The 25,483-nt window shown below is 35.2% G+C and overlaps 1 protein-coding gene across 2 annotated transcripts in view; it reads right to left on the bottom strand.

Annotated features, from left to right (window-relative positions):
- SLIT2 (slit guidance ligand 2) overlaps nt 1-25,483 on the bottom strand; it is a 329,247-nt gene that overhangs the window by 59,554 nt on the left and 244,210 nt on the right. The window contains exons 12-21 of one of the 2 annotated variants that reach the window (XM_081304246.1): nt 20,958-21,029; nt 18,029-18,172; nt 17,751-17,914; nt 16,747-16,770; nt 13,097-13,247; nt 9,948-10,022; nt 8,257-8,400; nt 4,710-4,853; nt 2,993-3,159; nt 1,987-2,119 (exon numbers count right to left, since the gene is read on the bottom strand). In XM_081304246.1, coding sequence (XP_081160372.1) covers nt 1,987-2,119; nt 2,993-3,159; nt 4,710-4,853; nt 8,257-8,400; nt 9,948-10,022; nt 13,097-13,247; nt 16,747-16,770; nt 17,751-17,914; nt 18,029-18,172; nt 20,958-21,029 — 1,218 coding nt within the window. The remainder of the gene's footprint in view (nt 1-1,986; nt 2,120-2,992; nt 3,160-4,709; nt 4,854-8,256; nt 8,401-9,947; nt 10,023-13,096; nt 13,248-16,746; nt 16,771-17,750; nt 17,915-18,028; nt 18,173-20,957; nt 21,030-25,483) is intronic. The other variant, XM_081304247.1, reaches the window with a different exon arrangement.

Genomic DNA, 25,483 nt, shown 5'->3' with positions numbered 1-25,483 from the left:
AAATGTCACAGCAGGACAAAAGGACTCAGAATGTGAAAGTTTACATGTAAACAATCTAAGGAGAAGTTAAATGGAACTGATTAAAAGTGATGGATAACATTTGTTCAGGCTTGTCCACCAATATATACTTATTTTGCCAAGTTATTTAACAATTTAATAAAATAGACATATGAGCGATTTCTAATATATGCATATATGTTATTAGAATGAAAGGTCTTGCTGACTTGGCGAAGTTCTAAGGAGAAGCTCTCTGGGAGGTAAAAGTTGAATTCTAAGAGGTGAGTTAATATTCTCATCTCAATAACCAGCTTTGTCTAGAGAAAAAATACCACTTTTTAATAATTTGTTCACTTTTTAATAATACTGGTTTGCAGTTCCATAAGGATAAAAATAAAACACAGGCAAAATGGCTCAACTGGAGTTATATCAAACAGACTGAAGATTCAACTTATGGCAGAAACATAGATGGTATAGACAGGGTGAATCAAGCAGGTTTTCAATGGAGCTTGATATAGAAATTAAAGAATGTCTGAAACCATTTGATGGGATGGGGGCCAAAGGCCATTTAAAATTATCTAAAGAAAGATGTAGCATCAAAAGTGATCTGAGTGTTATGCTCCTCCCTGGACTACTCCTAAAATTGAGGCTTTGTGTACAGAACACTGTATATAGGCATGTAGCCCCCACCCGCCCCAGAGGGAGGTCTATGGGGCCCATGTGGTCTTTAGAAATAAAAACATACTAAAGCAATGATGGAGTATTTAATTACACATATATAAAGCAGTGCTTACAGCTAATTAACTACTGTGGTTGGTAGTAAAAGAACACTCGACAGCAGTTCAAAGATAAAAAGGATGTTGTGAGCACATGTGCTCAGATCGTGCCTGTGTCCTCTAAATGTGCCACTCAAGACCAAAATAGAATCCGTGAACAGGACATGATTCAACTTATGGCAGAAACATAGATGGTATAGACAGGGTGAATCAAGCAGGTTTTCAATGGAGCAAGTTCCTTCTTTATGTTGTACGTTTCCAAAAGCTTATCAGAGCTGCCCATTTGTAATGCTCACATGCCTCTGCATGAATTTACAGGTAGAGTTCTACACTAATTACATGTACATTTAAATCATTACTGGTTCACAGTTCCGTAAGGATAAAAATAAAATAGAGGCAAAATGGCCCATTTGGATTTATATCAAGCATTTGCACACCAAATTTTAGTTTAGAGATTAAAAAAAAAATTGGAATGAAGGGAGCAGGCAGGCATCATTATTCCAGCAGCACAGTCCCTGGTTTATTCTATTCTGCATATGTAGCAAGGATGCAGCCAGGCAAGTATGGGCGAAAGTCTGAAGTAGGAAAGTCTAGGTATGCGGAAATTAGACATGTAATTTGTATTTATATATTGATTATGGAAATGTCAGGGATAACTGGCCTTGCATCCTTTAGGATCTAACAGTCTTTGATTTAGGAACAAAACATCAAATGCCTCTTTTTATGGGCAAAAATTATGCCTGTTACTGCTACCTCTCAGATAATTATTTATCTTACATGTGAGATGCTGTTGCAGGGGTTATACAGGTGAAGAAGAATTAACCATATGGAATATCCTAGACACTGTAAATAAATTAACTTTAAGCATTTCCAAAAGTGCATTCAATGCAACATTTCTCCTGTAAAATGCTTAATGTATAAAGGATATAGGGCTGGATAAATGTGGGAGTTACCCAATATTTTACCATTCTCACTTGGAGCTTAATGCTGAACCTCAGCATAATAAAGGCACTGAGAAATTCTACTGTGGAAAAGGGAAAACACATCCAACCAGCAATTCCCAATTACAGGTTTTCAGTTTTGCATGATAATTATTAACCATTTTTAGAATATAATTTGCAAACAGGATTCTAAAGATTCTTGTTTGATCTTCATTTTCCTTGGTGTGTAAATCATTAATTGTGAGGGAAAGGGAAAGATGGGTGCTACTTACAACTCTGTGACATCTCTTGGAATACCTTTGGGCAAGACCTTCAAGCCCTTGTTGCTACATCGGACCACTGTATCCAAGCAAGTACATTCCGTAGGACAGCGAGAGAGTGGGGAACAGCTGTTGTCATCATTTCCTAAATGAACAGAGGAAAGAGCCAGATTTGTGGTTCTGAAGGCCTAAAAGGGCTTTTATGCCATTCAATTGACAAACACAAGGGTCTGGAGTCATATGATCACTTATGCATAGAGCAATAACTATTTACAAATTGATACCACACATTCTATATGCCATTGTGTTTAGATTGCCTAGGGCAGAAGTTCAGAAAATAGCTCACAATTTGTATTACTAATATAGCCATATTTGTTCAGCTATTTGGACTTTATTTTTACAATTAGGGCATATAAATGGACTGAGTTATGGAAAAAAAAAACTATACATAGACATTCGTGAAGAGACATAAAGGGGCAGCTTAACTTAAAATGATAAGGAAAAACTGCACGGGTTCCTCACTTTGAAATACAGAGCTCAAATTAGTTCTCTGTTCACTGGTAATAATAATAGAATCTGCTCTCCCTACCTTAAGTGCTATTACAAGAATCAACTGCAATGATAGAACATTAAAAGTGAAAACTATTACTTTTGTCAGATTTACGAGAACTTCTACTTTATAAGTCAATTGCTTTTCTCATTTGAAAATGGTAGTTCCTAAAAGAGATGCCAAGGATAATAAAGAAAAGTTAAAATGAAGTTATATAAATAGTATCAATCACAAGTTGGAAAGTAGAAAATCTTCTAAAACACTCAGAAACTCACATCAAGAGAACTCGGATGTGAGAGGGCAAATCTGAGAAAAGAAGTATTCTGCTGCCAAAACAAAATAAACAACAAGCAAAGCAAGATGCACAGTCGTCACATGTTGCAGAGCCACGGTCTGCTGCACATTCAGGCACTGGTGCATGGATGGGCATGGGAATGCCTGGGACCAAAGATGGCAAGAGTCTCTTACCATCATCACAAGTGAAGTCCTGAATGGCCACGTCCTGAATGGGGATTTCTTTGAGGAAGTATGGTTTCTGGCACCGAGGATTTCCAGTTACAATTCTTTTCTTCCTGAGCCACTCTCCCAACCAAGCCAGGTAGCAGTTACAGTTAAAAGGATTGGCCAAGAGGTTTCTAAGCACCATACAAAAAATGCAAAGTTTAATTTAGGATTTCATTGTCTTCTCAAAACCCCATGCCATATCTCCCTTCGGGTTTCTGCTGGAACAATTCCTTGTTAGTCTTGTTTTCACATCCCCCATTCACTCACAATACCATTTGACATATGCTATGTATATTTTTTCTTAAATATTTATGTCTAAAATTTAAACAATAACAACACTTGCAGAAAAGAGAATTCTTCAAATAATTTTCATGTATAAAAGAGAGTGAAGGCAGCAATTTGGAGTTTATGCAGTGGATCCTAATAGATATCTCATTTAGAAATAGTTTAAACTTGTCAGAAATCTGACTTACTGTCAAACTTCCCTGCACTGATAATGCAGTAATTTAATATAAAGATGAAGGCTGATTACCTTATATTATTGAGTTTAACCTGACAACAGCTATTTCATTAATTTGTCATCTCAAGATTCCCATCTCTTATTTGCTCCAGAGAATAGGTTTCCTATCTAAACTGACAGCTGAGTTGATTAAATGCCAGTTATAAAAATGAATTTACTTCTACAAATCTCAATACGTTTGGCATCTCACCACTTCAGCACAAACCTATTGACAATCCCATTATTTATAAACATGCCATCTTTAATATGCACAAATTAGTCACTCCATGTAAAATGTCAAGTTTTATGTGGAAAAAGGATTAAGTACTTTATTGATGGATGGATGTTTCCCTCAAATGACTTCTTCAGTGATTTGAGGTATGTTAAACCTGCTTCCCCATGCCCTCTGTCTTTATTCCCCTCCTATTGAGTTAGGTTAGCATATTTGGAGAACAGCATTTCCAGGAAATCATCAGGTATAATTCATAATTCCTAGCACTGTTTTTCAGACACTGATATACCAAAGGCCTGAAATATATTCTTTGGAGGTTTTTTTTTTTTTTTTGACATTTTCCAAGTTCTGTGTATAGACCTACAAATTTTTTTTTATTTTCAAACTGGCTACATAAAATACACTCTTGCACAGACTCAACCTATTTCTTCAATATTTTCCTAATATTATAGTAAATGTCCTCTAGTGAACAGGTTTTATTGTTGGTCTGGTCATCTTAATGCATCTCTTGTCATCATGAATGATTCTTTTGAGCACAGTTTGTTGGCAATAGCCTATCAATTCTGTTTTTATGAGACGTATACTGAAAATACTTCAATGTGAGAAAAATGAGTGAAAATACTTCAACATGAGAACACTGAGAAAAAATATAAAATTTCATTTATTTGCAAATGTTGTCAAGTTGCAATATTTTTAAAGTTTAGAAATTAATTTTCATATTGATCCCATTATTAAAAAAAGGACAGAAAATATTGAATATGTTTTTAATTTAATGTAATATTTATAAAAATTAAATTTAACATGAACAAATGTGTCCTTTTTAAATATCTAAGTCCTTGATCACATTTTTATGAAATGTTTAATAATATGCTAAATGCTATTAATAAAAGTAAGAAATATAATATGCTGAGTTGATAACACATAAATAAAGATGCTCTTTTCATACTCACAGAGTAGATAAAGAATGGAGAGTATCGAATGCCCCTGGTGCAATCGTAGTAATCTGATTGTCATATAAAGAAAGCAAACGCACAGAACTGAGTCCTATGAAACTGTCGTTCCCCACACAGCTTATTCGATTACTTCTCAACATCCTGAGGGAAAAAAGGAGGACATTGTTATGGAGATACAGCATCAGACAATCAATTTTGCCTAATTGAGAATCAAAATAATCTCTCTTTAAAAATATGTAGCATTCATTAGTATTTTTTGAATGTTCTCTTGCCATTAGAAATCGTGATGCACTGAGAACAACCAGCAAGAGTAAAATTTTCAGAGTCATCAATGATTAAATTCATTTGCAAAAGGCAGGTGAGCTTGTACAGATTTACTATTCCGTGATGAGGGTTGAAACATTTTCTTTTTGATACTATAATTATTTTTGCATGATTACATAATGTCCTAATTCACCTACAGCTCTCTGAGTCCTTGAAGCACTGTGATTTGTGTATTCATGGTAGTATGACATTTGAGGTTGAGCAGAAAGGAGGGAGAAAAGAATCAATAGCCGTTGCAGATGAGGAACTGAGGGCATCCAGGGACTCAGATAGTGAGTCAATGTCAAACAGTGGCTGGGGAGCCAGACACCACTGAGTATCCATAATGCTTGCACAGACTGTTTTATTTATGAATATGTGTTCATTGTCTCAAGCTCAGAACTAAAAATGAGGCAAGAGTAACGACCCAGTTGTCCACAATGAAGTTTAAATAGGTTTACCCTGGAAAAACTATGACCATTTATTTTTAGGTATTTTCATTAGTAGGATTAACACTGTTGTCATTTCCTCATCACTGCTAAAGACCTAGCTTATTTCAGAAATCTTTATTAAACTATTTATCTGTGGGGCTTCAAAAGGAGACATATTTTTTAAAGTTTTCTAAAAATCCTGGTTGAATATGCATAGTTGTTATAAATCAGATTCAGAATTCCTGTGCAATCAATGTATTCATTAATTTTTCTAAACATAAGTTAATCACTCTACTAGATGACCTCAGAAAATAAGAGAGGCAAAACCAAATGAACAACCAAGAGTTGCCTTAAAATTCCAGATCAACCTCTAATTAATAAGAATTACACACCTTTGCCTTCTGCTATGTCACTGATTATAATAAAGGATGATGCCTTCCTCATCAAAGCCTTGTCTTAAGTTAAGAAACAAATGCACAATGGAAAAGTATCCCCAGCAGCACTTTTCCTTGTCATATAAGAGAAAGCACTTGGTCTTAGTCTTATTCAGAGTCATGGACCCGAGGAGAAGTTGGAAAAAATTTTACTCTCTGTTGCTGGAAAAATCTGTAAGCACACATGTGCACCAAATTTAGCCCAAAATATCAAGGAATTCAAAGATTTGCTGAAATAGGTACATGTATAACGAGTCCTAAAGAGCTGGGAAGTCTAGGATAAATTAGGATGTGTTGTCAAATCTTTAGAGCTCTAAGCTGAAAAAGCCCACAAGCAGGAATAGATTGTTGCAGATAAATGACTCTACTTTACTTTGTGCAGCATAGGTGGATTCAGGAAAGAGTCAGTGGGTGCCTGAATCAGGTACTGAAACATAAGAAGCACAAACACAGCCATAGAAGTAAAATGAAAGAAAAAAGGTGAATTTAGACAGCTCCTCTTAGGGAGAGTCCTGTGAATGTCACTAGACGGAAGAAATACCTTGATAAGCATTTTTTGAGAGGTGTTATGGACTGAATTTTGTCCCCTCAATTTATATTATGAAGCCCTTAGCCCCATATGCAACTGTATTAGAAGAGAGGGCCTTTAGGTTAGTAAAATATTAAGTGCAGTTACGATTGTAGGGCCCTGTTCTGAAAGGACAGAGGAAGAGACAGCAGAACGTTCATGGGTGCTGTTTCCTTCTGCATGAGCACAGAGGAAAGGCCATTTGAGGCATAGCAAGAATGGCCCCCTCCACGCAAAGGAAGAGGTTCACCAGAAATTCACACTCTCAAACACCTTGATCTTGAAATTCAAGCCTCTAAAAGAATGAGAAACAAATTTTTGCCCCTTAAGGCATCTAATGTGTGGTATCCTGTTGTGGTGGCCTGAGTGGACTAAAACAGGGGGAGTTAAGGCCTGTTCCCCATTCTCTCTCCACAGCCCTCCTCTGCCAAGGAGAAGATCCCAGTAATGAGGTAGTTCCTTAACTGCTATCTGAGAAGAAGGCTGTTTCTTATTGCAGGATTTGTGTTCTGCTGAGCTACCTGGAACAGTTTAGGGGAAGGTTAGACACAACTACCTATGGTATATCTTCTTTACCCTTCTTCTATACATTCTTCACTGTCTTTTCCAAATACTCACTATCTGAGTGCACATTTGCATGTCATTATGGATGGACTCTAAATAAGCCAATGGGAGAGCTCTGCAGATCACAGGCTGGTCCTGCTGGATGGTCAAGTTCCAGGACATTCCTGAGAAGTTCAAGAAGCACAAATCTGTTCTAGTGCAGAGATCTTTTTTTTGGGGGGGAGGGTCCCATTTGAACTTGGGATGCTACTAAACACATCCCACTGGCTAGGGAAATGGTCTTCTCTGTTTCCTCTGATAAAGAGCTGCAATAGAGTCCCTAGGTGATCAGGTCCAGCTCTCCTGGTTTTACAAGGATCTCAGGGATTAAGGGAAACAGTGAAGTTTGGGCCTCTCTTCACTACAATCACCAAAGCTTCTTGTTACAAATGGTTGCCTTCATTACCTCCAAAGGTTTTAGTTTGGTTTGTTTCTCTTCCAGTTTTCAGGCCACCACTTTGGTCCAACATAACTTGAAAGACAATGAAAACAGATATGCACTGTAGAAAATTCAAATAATATAAAAGTTCTATACTTACTATTCAACCCACTTCCCATCCTCCCTGACCAACAACTTTTGGAAACACAAAGGATTGCTTTCTCTCAAATTATTTGCCCTTGAGAAAACAGACACAACTCTTAGTGCCTTTTCTTTGCCACCAAATGGTAATAGATCCAGCACCAGCCAATTGTCTCTTTCACTAAAATCTTGCAGGGGCAGACACATGTAGTCTCCAGGTAGGCTGTTACAATTCTATGGTTGCAAGGGTTAGTGAGAACTGAAACTTCAAGTCATTGGACTAAGAAGGAATATAAGGTATTTGAAGACAAGGAAAGAGAATGATTATTTTTGAATCAGAACAGGTAAGCCAGATATGCAGAGGCACTGAAGCAAAGACACATGACTTCAACAAGGAGACGAAGGCTTCCCCTGACAACATACCTACAGCATATTAAGGACAGGAATATTGGAATAAGGGGCAATGTCTGCCTTAACAGTAGATGTGTGTGTGTGTGTGTGTGTGTGTGTGTGTGTGTGTGTGTGTGTGTATGTATGTGTGTAAGAGAGGGGGGGAAGAGAGAGAGATGAAACAGAGACTGGGTGGATGGGGGAGGGTAGGCATCTTCTACCCTCCCAGGATTAGGACGAACAATGGATTTCAATCCACTGGTAGTAGAACTACAAGGTGAATCAGACTACTTACAAAGTTTTGAGACTTTCCAATCCCTTGAACATCTTATGCCGAACACTCTCCAAACGGTTACTGGTGAGGAGTATTTCATTTACCCCAGATGCTCCTTCGAATGCTCCCTCCTCAATATCTGTGATTTTATTGTTGCTAAAGTTGCTAAAAAAAAAATTGTGTAAACCAAGAGTAAATGATTTCTTTCTAACAAAGAGGACACATGCTTGACCATTTTTTTTCTACTGAACAAAGCCTTGAACAATGTCCAAGCTTTTCCAACGCCCAGTACTGCCAGAGTGCTGAAAACCCACCCCTTACCTTATGCATGAAGCCAAAGGGACAGTGACACTAAGACGGAATGTCTATGGCAAAAAATATCAGCCTGATTCATGTCAAAATGATCCCCCCAAATCCTCCAGAGAACAAAATTCTTGAGGCTAGGTAATGGGTTATATGATCTCTATGTCCTTTGCAAGGCTCAGTAAGGAATTTTTCATAGAAATATCTCTGATTCAAATTGTTTTGTGAATTAGTGGCTAAAAGAGAGCAACTGAATAGAGAGAAGGAAGATAGGCAAAAACCTTATTAGCATTTACCTTGTATCAGAAATGTACTTGGATATGGGTATATTCCCAGTTAAACTTCACATGCAATAATGTGTGGAAACAAAAAGCACTGTCAGTTTATTTTTGAAATCAGATACTACACTGCTTGCCCAGAGAACAAGCACATCCAGTTCAGGGAACATCTTTCTATAGCCTCTTTTTCTTTCTCACTGTTCACTCCAAGAATAGGAGTGGCCACCCCCACCCCACCGAAACAAAATAATTTTTTTGTAACTTTGTTTTTCTCCCAGAACATTGCTCACAGTACCTGTTTTATAAATACTTGCTGCCTTGAAGTCATCTTACAGATAAACAAGAAGTATATTTAATATCAGTCAGAAAGAGGGCAATTAAAAAATAACAGAACATTGAGAGGCAGCACAACACGTAGGTGAAGTGCAGGGCAGGAGGCTCGGTCAGCTCTGCACTCGCAGTCTCAGGGAGAATGGGCAGGGACACTGTGACCACAAGGATGTCCTGGAAGAACACTTCTCTTCTCCTGCAGTGGTCTCAACTCCTGTGGAGGGTACTTCCTTGTCCTTACCTGTTGGGCCTCTGTCCTGTCCCTCCCTCCCTTTCCTCACTCCTTCCCAGGATTGTAGGATACACAATGTGTAGAAATTGCTGAGTTTATCAACTTATTTTAAAATATGAGCCGTGGACATGTAACAGATGAGCTATGAAGCCAGTTTGCCAATCGTTAATTTCCACTATCTTCTAATGAAAGTTTAATGAAGCAAAAAGTCAAAGAGTTGACATGAATGTGCAGAAAGAGAAGTCACAGCATGGTTTGGGGAACAGTAAAGGAAGTTACAAAATATCACTGAACCCATTTTAATGTGCTTAGATTGCTGGATTCCTGCTGTGGCCACATAACAGACCAGCTGTTTGTGTTCCAGTAAGATGCTAAGGCTTTGGTTGGCATTGTTTGGACACATGGCAAGATTCCTCTCAGAGATTACCCGAAGTTCACATATGGAAATCTGCCTGGATTTTTTTTTTTTATATTTTCCAATTTTGAAAGAAATGCAGATAAAACTTCAAAGGAAAGGGAAAACAGAAGGAAAAACCTGAGAAATTTAACATGACCAACAAATGACTTACATTTTACGTAACTGAGGAAGTTTCTTAAAGATTCCTGTGGCTTCCAATACTGTGAATTCATTATTATTAAGACGGCTAGGGAAAAAAGACAGGAAGGTTTCGTTACCAACATTTAGCAAGGGATTAAATATTAGTCATACTGAATAAAAACAGTATTTAATGATCACTTTAAAATAAAATATAGTAGAAATAACACAGAGGATTTGTGAAAAGTAGTAATATTCTTTTCCAAATTTCACCTGAATTTGAATTATGGAATAAAGCATGTTAAGGAGTGCAAAGTAAGGAAAACCAATAATCAAAACCACCTCTCAGTAACCTCTAGAACAAACTTTTAACTTGTTTTTCATGATTGTCCCTTCCCTTTGTATTTTTTGACATTTTTCCCTAATCACTTGCTCCATATTTTTTTTATTTGCAGCTTTATTGTAATACAATTTACATCCCATAAAGTTCACCCTTTTCTAAGTGCATAGTTCAGTGGTTTTTAGTGTATTCACTAGTTTGATCAACCATCTCTGTCATCTAATTCCAGAAAATTTTCAGCAACCCATAAAGAAACACCATAATCATTACCAGTCCCTCCAAATCTTACCCACCCCAACCCTGCCAACCCCTAGTTTTGGCAAAAATTAACTTCCTGTTTCCATTGATTTTCTTATTTTGGATATTTCATATCAATGGACTCATACAAAATATGGCCTCTTGTGTTTACCTTCTTTTGCTTCGTATGATGTATTATACTTTCATTCATATTGTAGTATATATTATCAGTACTTCATTTTTATGACTGAATAATTGCATGGACGTTGTTATGGTTTGTATGTGAGGTGTCTCCCAAAAGCTCATTTGTGAGACAATACACAAAGGTTTAGAGGAGAAATTATTGGGTTAAGAGAGCCTTAACCTAATCAGTGAATTAATCCCCTCCTTAACTGAGTGGTAACTGAAGGTAAGGTGTGGCTGGAGGAGGTGGGTCATTGAGGACATGCCTTTGGGGTATGTATTTTGTATATGGCAAGTTGATCTTTCTCTGCTTCCTGATCATTGACCATCATGTGAGCTACTTCTCTCTGCCACACTCTTCTGTCATGATATTCTGCATCATGTGGAGCCCTCAGGAATGGAGCCAGCAAGTGATTATGGTCTGAAACCTCTGAAACTGTGAGCCCTCAAACAAACATTTTCTCTTCTAAAATTGTTCTTGTCAGGCCTTTAAGTCACATCATAGTAAAAGCCAACTAAAACAGACATACTTCATTTATGTATTTATCAGTTGTTGGACATCTGTTATATTCCACTTTTTGGCTATTATGAAAAATGCTAATATGAAGCCTGACATAATGGTTTTATATGAATATCTTTTCAATTCTTTTGAATATGTAGGATAAAATTGTTGGATCAGATGGTAAATATATTTAACATTTGGAAGGTCAGATAAACTGTTTTCCAAAGGGGTGTGCAACCAATGTATGAGGATTCAATTTCCCTGACCTACTATTATCCTTCTAATTGTTTGTTTTATAAGCATTCCAATGAGTGTGAATTGGTATCTCACTGTGGTTTTAATTGACATTTCTCTGATGACTTATTATGTGGAACATTTTCTCATGTGCTTATTGGCCATTTGCATAACTTCTTTAGAGAAAGATCCATGCAGGTGATTGTGATCATATTTTAATTAGGTAATATAATTTTTTAAATTGCTCAATTTTAAGAGTTCTTCATATATTCTAGATATAAATCCCTCATCAGATGCATGGTTTGCAAGTGTTTTCTTCCTAGTAATAAATTTATGTGCATAATTTTTTAAATTACCAGATTTTAAAATGCACAGAGAAACTTTTGCTAAAGCCTACATTACGGGCTAGTTTCTATTACAATTCTTGTTTGGCAAAATACCTATTGTGTATACTGCTCTTGGAAATAAGTATAATCCCTATGTGGCTAAGGAAATAGAGTTCAGGGCTTTTGCTGCATAGTCCTTATACATTTCTCAAAGTCTTGGAGGTATTAAATGTTGTCATGAACAAACAAGTGCTAAAAATATCATGATAATCACAAAGGAGTTTGTTTCTGTCAACTCTTTGAAAGTCGTTACTTTATTTTTAATTATTCAAATTGCTTAAAATTCATTAAGTAACAAGCATGTGTATAGGCACAGTGGGAGATAAACTATAACACACACAATCCCTGTCAGCCAGGAGCTATAATCTTGTTGAAGACAGAAGGAATACACACAGAGAGAAACAACCAAGTCTGCAAAGCAGTCAATGACAGATACCAGATGGTGCCGGACATTCGTGTTGCTAAGATGTTCAGAAGATGATGAGATTTCACTAGTGTTCTTTTTTTTTTAATGTTTAGAACACTAACACTAAAGGTCTTACTTTTATAAATAAAGTCTGTAAGATAAACCATACATGGGCACAGGATCTGCAAATGATTCTACACACCAATTTGACCCTGTGTACTTGCTAGGTCTTACGTTAGACTTGTAAAACAAAATCTGCTTACACTCTGCCTTCTCAACTTTCTATTTTCTGTCCTCCATTTTCCAGAAAATACTATCATTTGTGCTTTAATACTTGCCAATCACTGAATCCTTGCATCTGTGAGTCAATAAAGTAGAAAAATAGATATAAAAACATTCCCTGATTTGATTCACAATTAACTGAGATCTTGAATGGAGACTCTCAATCTACTTTATTTAGTTGCTGTATGTCAAGAATGTACTAAGTTCTTAGAAATGGGTTTATAATAACAAATAGGAATCAAATAATCACTATTATTATTAGTAGTAGTATTAATTGCTCACTGAATTCTGAGAGAGAAGTTAATTTTTAACTGTGTTTTTAGCTAGAGAGATGAACTAAGCTTCTGCAAAGAAGAGGTAGATCAATGTAATGTGTATCCACTAAAATTAATGTAATTATTGAGATTAAAAATGTCAAGACAAAAATTGCTATGCTCTGGCTGGGGGTGTGGCTCTGTGGTAGAGCCCTTGCCTAGCAAGTGTGAAGCACAGGGTTCCATCCTCAGCACCCCATAAAAATAAATAAATAAAATAAAGGTATTAATTTTTTTTCTTGCTCTGGATGCTTTTAGTCCCTCCCTCCCAACCAGGATTTTTGGGAGGATGAACTTACAGCTCTGCAGTGTACTGGGGAATGTGGTCCGGGATTTTGGTGAGTTTTTGATTGGAGCAATCTACTGTGGTCCCTTCACAGCGGCACTTTTCAGGGCAAGCCAAGTCTGCAAAGCAGTCTCCGCTTAATTTTGATCGATAATCTTCCGTACCTATTGAGGATTCAAGCCAAAGAAAGAAACACTGAGTGCAAATGTTAGAACATTGATTCATTTGTAGGAAGAAAAAAGTAAGATAACTATAGATTATGCAGCAGGGAGACAACTTAGGGAATTTTGGTGAATGGATGTCAGGAGAGGGTTAAAAGAAAGGCTTGGAATTTTCTGGAAAAAAGAGTGACCAGATTCACATGACAGGAAAACATTAATAAAGTTGAGCTTTTCACAGCTGTACTTTCTGCTGATCCACTGAGCCATTCTAGCCTATTTCACAGCTAATCACACGATGGCTGTTAATTGTTTAAAAAAAAAAAAGTTTTTCTTTTTCCTGCTTCAAGAATTAAAAATGTATCTGGTAATAAACATACTCCTGTATGCCATTGTAAATTAGGGCTTTCAAGGCAAATGGATATACTCAGGTCTTAAAATTTCTGTGGACTTGTATTATTCTCTCCCTCTCACATAATCTTCAGAAAAGCCTAAAAAGCCCTCTTTTTTTCTTTCTTTTTTTTCTTTTTTGATGAGTTTATAAAAAGAGACAAGTAAATCCTGACTTGAGCCTCAGCAGCTTGTCATGCTGTAGAAAGCTGCGTGACGTTCCATGGTGCTTGACGGAACCATGTTTTACTCATACCTCGCAACCACATGGTTAGATCAAGCACAACAGAAAATCTCGCTACATTATCACTACACCAACCACTAGGCCACAGGTAAGACCAGGAGGAAAGATGAAGGGAGCAGGAGAAAAGCTACAGGCGTTCTGCAAGTGTAATACTGTTTACATGACATGCATTCTTCCCGCAGAATGTTTATGACCATAGTAAGAGTATTACTACCGAAGCTTTCCTGGAAACACAAAGAAGGGGCTATACTGAAAGATGCCTCCACCGTTCCTCAGAACTGCAGAATGGAAACCACAGCTTTCGGGAACAAGGTCCAGGAAGAAGTTGAACGTGAGCTACAAGGACAACAGAGAAGCTCAAAAGATCTGTGGTTTCTTCTTGAAAAAAAAAAAAAAATAGGCGCAAAAGACCGAGACTAGAAGAAGATACATCAGGATTGAAAAGGGAGGACATTATGTTTCAGATCAGACACTTTTACTTACAGCCCCAATGGTGAATTCCTGTAAAAGTAAAGATCACCAAGAAGGAAAGAAAGACAGAGTAATCCCAATTAAGGTTAACAGACATATATACATCCAACTATGCTCTCTGTGTCCTTTCTTTACCATAGCAACTATAGGGGAATAGCATGGTGTGATGGGATTTGTCATGCTTTGTAAAAGTAATAATATATTTTTTTGAAGCATGATGACTTTACAGAAAAAGCAATGGCATAAAGGTTGCACAGTACAAATTAAGTTCTTGTCGATTCCTTTAAAGGATGAACTCTCTGTGAGAGACATTGTTTTGAGTTATCACTGTGATATGGAGGATGCTATATAGAATGGCAGCAGGCAAGTAAGCATATAAAAGTGAATGAGAAATTAATCACAGAGATCCTCAAGGACTATCATTAGAACATTTGGATTAATCTTTAGGTTGTAGGTAACATGCTTTTTAATGACCTTTCCAACTTGTAAATAATGTTCACTTAGCAGAAATGGAATCAGAATCTCATTGCAAGTGTGCAATGCCAATATGATAGTTATATTACCTCTGGCAATGAATGCCATAGTATTTACTGAGGATCTATTTTATTGTGCCTTTGACTTAAGTCCAAAGTGAAATAAGCATATACTGGTAACAGAGTCTAACTGACAGATTGACTGAATGCACTTCAAATAATCTGTAGCCATGGCAATAATATTTGCTTTATGGTCATTTGTTAAGTAGACTCAAATTCTAATTAAGATTTTAGAAAAAAAAGTGTAAAGAATCCTTTTGAGTCCTGGCATCTATAATTCTTAGTTTAATTAATATAAATTTAATTATCAGAAATTGAAAGTTAAGATGTGATATCATATATAAAATATGTTTTCTAAAACCTTACTTGATTCTTTTCTGCCAGTAAGAGGAAAAACTGTATCAGAATTATGAAAACAATCTGACTTTGTCTCCATTTGGTGAAATGGAAATATTAACTTCTAAGTTTTTAATAAAATATACTAAAATAGAATTTGAATAATTCAGTAGCGATTGAATTAACTGCTGTAATTTTTGGATTTAAATCATATTCAAGTATTATCCTATAGGTGGTCTGGGATTTAAAGTGTGGCTTTTTTTAAAATTTAAGTAATAGCTATCAGATGACTTTCCACTTAATACTTAGATCAAAATAATAATGTTTTTGCCAGTGAAGGTCAATCAACCATTCATTTCAACATTTTACTGTGATACAGCCAAATATAATGTATAAAATATTATTTGGGCATTCGAATTTAGTAATATAATTAAATATATTAAATGCATGAAATTATATAAATTATAATTCAATAATAGCAAAACTATATTTCTTTAACATACAGATCTAACCCAGAACTCCTCTTAAGAAAGTAAATATGGTTTTGAGAACTGACTCTGCAAACATATTTTTTTTATTTATAGCTCCCCAGACATATTATAGTCTAGAATATACCCAGAAGATGGTGAAAGTAGCCAATCAATGCTTAATATATATTTTTAAAAATAATACTTTAAAACAAACAAGTCAAGAGGCATTTTACACAATTGGCAGGCAAGGAAAAAAATAAGTAAAGGAACATAGTCTAAAGAGCTAGCTCTAGAATCATCAGTCTTGGGAATGTTAAGATTGAAGTGATAACACATTGCAATTACTTTTCTTAGAAACACTTTTTCCATCTACCTAAATTATTCAAGGCATTCAGTGCCCATGAACTTCTAATGTTTTCATAATGGACATCAATAATCTTTTATGGAGTTACATTGTAAGTCCAGATTTGCAAGATTGTAGTCACAAACTAATAAGGAATGAGTCACATAAATCAGCATGTGGCTGCTATTTTCATATAAAAAGTGAAGCAAAAGTAGGAAAAGAATTATTCTTTTTTACATAAAAAGTTTTTTAAAAAGTAAGACTTCTATTGAAAATGCAGTACTGCATGTCTCTAACTGATTTCATGTAGAAATAGCTCTTTGACAACAGAAGGCCTCTGTCTTTAAAACTAGCTCAGTAAGCTATATTTTAAAAACAGGCTGAAAGATCAGGTATACAATGTAAGGAGAAAAAATGATTTAAGTAGAAAGCCATAGGTTCAAACATTTTAGCTACTGTGAGAAACTGTAGATAATGTGCCAAAGTGAAAGGGAGAGGAAAAAAAGGTGGGAGTTTAATAATAAATATGTTTAACATCAGAAGCTGCATGCAAAGGTCAGGTTTTCAGGAAACAGCTACAAGTGATCTATGCATAAGTCAATCTACCTATAGAGTATTCACTGTAGTTTCAAAAGCATGCATATCAAAGTTTTAGAAGATATTTTATAAAGCGAGGAAAGGGTGTCTGCGGTTAGTCCTACCACCGAGCAAAACCTACCTGGAATGAAATACTGTTCTTTAGCTAAATAAAAAAAGAGAAAAAAAATAGAAGATGCACCTGAATGTCAGCAAGCAGAGATACGAGTTATATTAGATTAAGAATGGATTCATGTTACTATAGATTACTAAATAAAAATGTATATTCACAGCAGAGGCCAGAGTACAGTAATGCACAGTGAATAATAAGTGTATCTGTAATTACAGACAATAACCAGCCTCATTTTGATATTAGCATTTAGTATGAATTAACTGCCGAATGTGAATACACCTGGAACAGTTAAGCAGCATACTACTGAAAACATACAGAATTTCTTCTATCATCAGAATATAAATAAAATGAGATTAAAGGAAACAAAGCAATGAAACAATCACTCCATTTAATAGCAATTCAATACATTTATATTTAGCTTTTGGTAGATAAATATAATATTCCCAAAAGGTTAAAACAGCCTTTTGGAAAAAAAAATAATCTCTCTTAACAATTCTATTCAAAATAAGGAAATGCAAAATGAGCAAGTGCGTTAGGAGTGAGAGGCGAGGGATCAGGAGGGTTTTTGGCCCTGCTTCTGAGCCTCAGCACATCATGTCACCAAATCTCAGTTCATTTTCTGAAGAAATGAAAACATGATTGATTACTTGAAATTGGTCAATAGAGAACAGTACAACAAACACAACACTTAACATATTTTAAAGGCATTTCGAGTTAGATAAAAGGCCCTTGTTATGTTTGAATCCCAAGTACACAGTATGAAATATCCAGGCATCATTTGAACTTGGCCGATAGCCCATTTCTTCCACTAGATATAGTGTTTAAAATGTTATATAAAAAGTGAATTTGTACTCTATGAATTGTGTCTACAATTCTCTTGTTCTTTATCTTCTTGGGCAAATTAATGAAATATGAATCTACAATGTTTGGGAACCAGCCAAACGGTGACTGCTTTCAGTAGTTCTCACATAACCACTGTTTTTGGTCACATTTTGGAAATGTCAAGAAATTACCTGAACAACGAAATTTCTTGCTTTTGATCTGTCCAATCCTTTTGTTTGCCAGGCGGCGGGGGCTGGTACAGCGGGCACCACTGGTCTCAATCGGGTTGGTATGGAGATAATCCGCCAGCCACTTGAGATGACAGTCACAAATAAAGGGGTTCTGGGCCAAATGCCTTTCAGGAACACAGACAGAAGAGTTTTTCACACATGACTTCCATTGGACTCCACTCTCATATTGAGAGTAAAAACAACAGTCATCAAATTTGATGCAAATCATATCTACATACATAGTTTGAATGGCCCGGAGAGGCGAGAAAGTCCCCTTGGCGATGGTCTGAAGCTTGTTGTCATACAAGGAGAGAAGGTTCAAGTTGTGGAGATCCTGAAAAGCATCTACCCGAAGGCAGTTTATCTTGTTGGCATTCAATAATCTGTTTGATCAAATAGTTGCAGAATTAAAGTGTAGCATCTCACTAACTCACCTGCAAGAGACTGTCCTTGAGAAAACCCAGTCATTACTTTTAACCTCAAAACTAACATTATAACTTTAATAACAGTTTAGATATCACAGGCTAGAGATGTGTAGTGTAGTAGAGACAGCAAAATTCACACATGCATGAATTCTTATGCATGCATTCAACAAAACTTATTAAGGAAAACTAAGGATGATGTAGAAAGAGAACAACAGACACAGAAAGGTGTCAAGGACACCATAAATATATGCTAAAACATTATTAACCCTGAGCTGCTCTGTGAAATAGTCCAGTCTAATTTCAGAATAGCAGCTAATATAGTGGTCATTCTCAAATAGCTTAGATCATGTCACTCTTCTCTTGGAACCATGAAACATCTTCCTATTGGCTCAGAGTAAAATTCTAAGTCCTCACTAAACCTTCAAATGCCACTAGCATCTGCAGCCCACTCTTGGGTATTGTGCAACTTCCCAATTCTCTCCTCTGAGATGTTCCAGTCCAGTTAACACTGGTCTCTTTCCGTTTTCTTTCTTTCTTTCTTTTCTTTTTTCTTTCTTTCTTTTTCTTTTTTTTTTTTTTTTTTTTTTTTTTTTTTTTGCAAGCTAGACTCCCTGGTCTCTGGATTGTTCTTCCCCCAGTTAATTTAGGGTACTTCCACTTTACTTGGTTGCTTTGTTAGGTACTCCATGAACATATAAGGTTATGACTCACAGTGATCCTGTTTGTTCTTTGATTCCTGATCAGTAGCTGGTTTTGGACTTCCCTGTGATACATTTAGTACTTTGCTAACAACCTTGGAGGGAAGGTTTGAGGTAGGTTTTGATGAATCCCACAGCTCTCCACTCCAGTCCATGATATAATGCTGAAAATATTGCTCAATTCACAAGCTAACTGAATTATAGAGTTAAAAACTTTAAAGACAAGAAAATAGTGGGGAGCATGGAGAATCTGAAAGAAGATGTTCTTATGGGCAATTTGTACTCATTTTTAAATCAATATGGCCCAAGGAATAGGAAAATAATATTGAATAACAATTTTCTTTCATTTACTTGCCTCTTCTTCCTTAAATCTCATCTGTTGAAAACTAAAACACTCAACTTCATCAAGTTCTCAGTTACTTGCAAAGAGACAATCATGCCATCTTTTTTGATACTAGCAATTTAAGAGAATGTGTCTTAATCTAGAGATGCCACATTGTAAAGGTAGCTTTACAAGTCAGGTTATATAGAGACACCCATGTTTTATTAACATATTTGTTACATTATCTATCAGCAAGTATGTTTGGAAAGAAAAAGAAGGTAGCATTTCAAGAGTGGGAGGCATATAGGGCAATGATAAGAAGAGCAGTTGAAAGCAGTAACAGAGAACACTCCAGAAAAATGCAGAATAACAGAGAGGTACCTAGTAGATGATATTTGGCTACAATATCATACTATACAAATGTGTAAAATATTTATAGTGGGAATATAATTATTCTATCAAATCAGAAGCAATACTTGATAAATCTACTGCAAAAAAATAAATGTTTCAAAAAAGAAAATAAAAACCCAAACAAAGTCGTCAGGTCACATTTATCATTACTCACTGATTTACTGTAAGAGAAAGAAGGTGAGAATTGGGGGTGAAGTGACTTAACTATTAAACATAGTTTAATAAACTATGTTTACTAAATAGTTTATTAATTAAACTAAACAGTTAAGATTAAATATGGTCTAAGTAACATTGGCTCTGTGTGTGTGTGTGTGTGTGTGTGTGTGTGTGTGTGTGACACACACAGAGACTGAGTTGTGATATACAACTCTGCAGAATGATGAGAAAAGTCTAAGATATGAGTGATAGGATATAATTATGTGCATATGCTTATCAAATTAGGAATAAAATCTACATTTAGGAAGACTATACAATTAGAAATAATGTTTACTAAATTATTGCCAACAAATGACACTCACCAGAGAGAAAATAAATTCTAAACTTAAGAGTTTTAAGGGAGACTGACTATGAACCAGGTGAGAAAAAATTTATATCTTCTTATATTTGTATGAAAAGTCTCCAGGTAAGAGTCTTCTACAAGTGAGTTACTCTATAGGTGTTTAATGTTTCCAACAGAATTTGATGACCCAACACTCTTTTCATATTTTTTTTTTCTTATTTTACTTTTTTATATGGTCAGACAGTACATGGGGTCAAATATGGTTCTTATAAATACATATAGTGAATTATTTATTTAAGACAAATGGATGGCAGTTATCCAGTAAGAAATGTGGTATTTAAGAATACTATTGGGGACTTATGAAAAATTCAGTACAGATTAGTTTGAGGACTACTGCTATGTTATGACTCACTGCAAAACACCCTGGTATTTGGAGAAGTTATTCTAGCCCTCTTGCTCCTGTAGATTCTTTGGACAAAGGTTGACAAGACTATTAATATATCTCCTTTTTTCTACTACTGGTTATATCAAAATAGATATTTTACAAGCAGAGGGTTTATACAAACACTATAAAAGAGAAGAACCAAGATGCATACATTCATGACCTTGTAGAGAGAAATGTTTGGGGACCATTCCAAAGAACTATGTTTTCCAGTAAACAACCATCATCAGTGTTAGAGCTATGAGACTGTTTTCCATGTCATTAAGTACAGCATTGTGGGTCAAATCTTTCTGTAGTCTCCATGAAAACACATGGTAAACTAACAAATTGTAATATTTGGTTCAATAGATCTAAAACAATCAAATACTTACAGTAACTGTAAGGAAAATAGTCCTTCAAATAAACTTTTGGGGAGTTCTGTGATTTTATTTCCATAGAGAACACTGAAAAAAATGTTTTAGATGAAAAAAATCAGACACTAAATAAACATCACAAGTACCTCTAAAACATACTTATTTGAGTATAGGGAAGGTTAATAGGCACTCAATATGTCAAAAAGTTACAGTTGAATAAAATAGTGATTTGCAAATATTTTTTTTTACCCGATTACAGAGCATATGTATGACTACTGTACAAAATTGGAAAACATAAACAAAGATTAACACAAATTAATAAAATTCATAATTTAATTACCATTCCCCAGAAATATTTGCCATTAAATTGTCATGTGTTTCTACATGACACACACATACACACATATACATGTTACATATGTAATAAGATATGGTATTGTAAAATAAAGATAAAGAGTATGTGAAATAAAGAAAAACACTGCATATAAAATCCATTTCTCATTAATGGGATGTTTGGGACTCATGATATTGGTAAGGAATAAGAAAAAACCCATAAAAAAGAAAGGCTTTTATTTTTAAGCATATAAATTGTATGGTGGAGAAATGAAATATTTGTGGAGACAGTAACCATGAATATAGATTTAGGAAAATTTTTGAAATATTTATTCCCCAAAGAAATATGAGCCACAATACATTGTTAAGGTACCTGCTTCTGATCAGACACTAAGTGTAGCCATTAAGGGAGAGAACATGGCAACCACCTCAGTATCCCTGGTCCCCTAACAAGGCTTCAGCACACAGAGAGGTTCTTACACTGCACTGACCAGTGAAATGATGACAAATTATCCGAGAAACAGATCAAGGAGTAAAGTAACCAAAAAAAAAAAAAAAAAGTGAAATGAGAGGATTTCAAGAACAAATTAATGGAAGGTAAACTGTTGGTGCATCATGCCTACTATTTGACAACAGGTCTGCAGTAATGCCTGCCTATTTTGTCTTAACCCTAAGTTGGGGTGTCAGAAGTATGTGTACAAGAAGAATGGAATTATATTGTGAGGGGACATTTAGGCTATACACATCAAGACCCATAACGACACTTACATAAATTTTAATTTAGTAGTTCAAGTCATAGGAGTTCAATGTAAGAAAGTAAACAGAGATGACACAATATATACAAAAATGTTAATCATTCATAATTTGTAACATTGAAAAATTAAACACAGATAAAATGTCTCAAGTCTTCAAATAGGGATCTGTGAAATACACAGTTTACTATGATTTAAAAAAATCAAATTTGAAGGATATTTAGAGATATTAAAGTGTTTATGATATTTTAGGTAAAATTACAAAAACAAAGTAATAGCCAGGCACTGTGGTGCACAGCTGTAATCCTAGCTACTCACGAGGCTGAGGCAGGAGGATTGGAAGTATGAGACTAGCATTGCCAACATAATGGGATCCTGCTTAAAAATCACAGAGTTCAGTAGGCACTAGGTACTTCTCTGTGAGGTAGCTCAGTGATAGTCCATCGTATATTAAAAAAAAAAGGATAAAAGCCAATAACAACAAAATATTATGATACAGTATTATATTAATGTTCTCAATGAATATGCATACATACAGAGGAAAAAAGTTCTTTGCCATCTAGAGGTGATGTGAATTTGAATCTATATGACTTTTCTGTATTTTTATAACCTCTACAATAAACATACATTAGTTTAAAAAATCAGAAAGATGGTCTTTTGTAAAAGATAAATGATGTCATAATATATGAAGAAAAAAAAGTGAAATCAAATTCTAAATAATTAATATGTCTGGCAGCAGTACATGAATTCTGTCTGAAGAAAGAAAATAACAATATAAGAGGTATGCCTAGAAAGAGGGAAATTCTGTTCCCCTTTTAAGATGTCAAAGAGGTGGGATATATTACCAAATATGAAGAAAAATCAAGGGAATGAATAAAGCTGGGTGCCAGGCAGTATAAAGAGACAGTCCATTTGTTTAGATTCCTAGATTCCAGGGTTACAGCTATGTAGTGCAACATAAAATTTCATTTGTATAGAATGTAGATTTTTTTAGGAAGATAAAAGAAATAAAGAAAAAAGGAATTTTAAAAAAATGTAAGAACAAAAGGGAGACTTCTATGTTATTAGAGAAAAGTAGAAAGGAATTTAAGAAAAGGTAAAGAAAGCATGAACAAATGTATATCTTGAGGTAAAAAATAGGATCAGAAGGGGCCATAGGGGACACAAATAAGCAGATGACACCAATTCAGAACATTCAATTCAATGCCATTTCATTAATTCACTCCACAACATCCACCATGCTCTTTCATGTGCCAGTAGCTTTGCTAGATTTTAAATGTGATGTTCAACTAAACTGAATCCAGCTATGATTTTTGTATGTCCATCATTTGCCCACACATGAGGCACTGATATGATTGAGATGAATAGGTGTGGCTTCTAAAAGCAACCCAAAAGAATAGTTTTAAATACTGAGTTTCACATATTGAATCTGTAGAGATTTAAAAGAAAACAAAGATGCATATAAATTGTGGGAAGCCTCATAAAAGTCGAGGGATGAATGCTTTAGTCGTTTGTTACTTGGGTCTTTTTCTTCTACTGTGGGCTGACAGAGACTGAGAGGAGGATGATAGGAGTGGTCTCATAATTATACCATGTAAATTGTTCTCCAACAAATATCTGTTTTCTTAAAGACCATGCCAAAAGTCTAATAAACATCCATTGTTAATGAGACAAAATAAGTACATGGTGAAAAAGAGAAGGAAAATATGTAAGGATGTAGGAAATCTAATGTATGGATGTCGCGGTATATGACCTATCAACCAGAAAAATATTATAATAAAAATGTGAAGGAAATGAGATTTCTTTACAAAAAAAAAGGTATAGGAATACTAGGTAAGGTTTTCCCCCCAATAGTAATGGAATCAAAATGACACTAAGGAAAATGAATAAAAAATATAAAAATCCAATGACCAGAACAGTGAAAATGGACGACAGTCTTCTTCAAGAACCAGTGAGAATTCGTGCCACAATTTAAAGAGGGAAAGAAAATTTAGAAATAAATCGAAAGATAGAAATTTATCTCAGTTGAAAAAAAAAATAAGTGAGGGGATTTGGATAATAACATCCAAATGCAAAGAATAACACCTGGGTAGCTTCTCTAGTTTCCTTATGCATGGCCTACATTAAGTTACTACATGTAAGGCACAACTATGCTGATAGAGATTTTTTTTTCAATGGTCCTTTGGAACAATTGGGAAATCTTAGGGCTGCTTTTGTAGCTGCTATTAGAAGGAAAATTTAGAAAACTAGGCCCAGGTTAACACTAATGGGTTTAAACATTAAGGTAGCAGGAGACAGCAACTGATCCTGTCCAGTCTGTATTTTCCCGCCTTGTTGAAAACTGGCAGAAGACAGAACTATTGAAGAGAAAAAAAAAATATCCAACATAGAAATCTATAAACTGCCTTTCCTGAAAAAAAAATATTTATGGTCCAATTTGAGATTCCGCAGAAGCATAGGAACAGAGCCAACCTATGATCCCACTCTTGGTATTAATCCTAAACAACAAAATCAGCATACAATAGTGATACTCGCATACCAATGTTCGTAACAGCAAAATTCACAATAGCTAAGTTATGGGCCCAAAATAGGTGCTCATCAATAGACCACGATAAAGAAAATATGGATAAAGAAAATGTGACATATATACCCGATGAGATGATGTTTTATTCAGCCATAAAGTAGAATGAAATTATGTCATTTGCTGGTAAATGGATGGAACTGGAGAACATCATGCTAAGTGAAAAAAAAAAAATAGACTCAGAGAGTCAAAGATTTTCTCTCCTATGTGGAAGCTAGAGAAAAAAACAAGAAAGGGAGTTAAAAAAAAATAGGATCTCTGGAAAATTCAAGGGAGACCAGGAGAGCAGAGAAAGGGTGATGAAGAGAGAACATGGGGAAGTGTTGGAAAACAAAATCTACCATATTATGCTATGTCCATGTATTCTGATTATATGCATATATAATTATAATGCGCTAAAAATAATAGTAACAACAAAAATAATAGAAGGTAGATCCAGTATAGTAGAGCACATAGATCAGGGGGAGGAAGGAGGAAATGGAAAGGGAAGATACTGGGAGATGAGATTGGTCAAATTATATTACGTGCCTGTTTGAATATTGGCACAATAAAACCCAGTATCATGTATAATTGTGGTGCACCAATAAAAAAAGAGTGCTATACTTATAAATTAAAAACAATGATATATATGTTTGAAAAGTATAATATTATGCAATTTTAAAAGAGTACAGTAAAGAGAAGGCAGAAGATAAAATTAAGATACTACATTTACGTTTTCATAGAATCTCAAATAAGGAAATGCAACATGCTGGTCAGAACCCTTAACATCAATCCAGGAAAAGACTGTAGGAAATGTAAATATAGCAACCAAACATCTTGCACATGGACCCCTAAAGAATTTGGAAGACAAAAGTGAACAATGATAGTTGGCAAGGGGT

This window comes from Spermophilus citellus (genome assembly GCF_964194105.1).
Source record: "Spermophilus citellus genome assembly, chromosome: 8".
NCBI lineage: Eukaryota > Metazoa > Chordata > Mammalia > Rodentia > Sciuridae > Spermophilus > Spermophilus citellus.
Note: the sequence above shows the minus strand (reverse complement) of the source record. Positions and strands in the feature narration are given on the sequence as shown.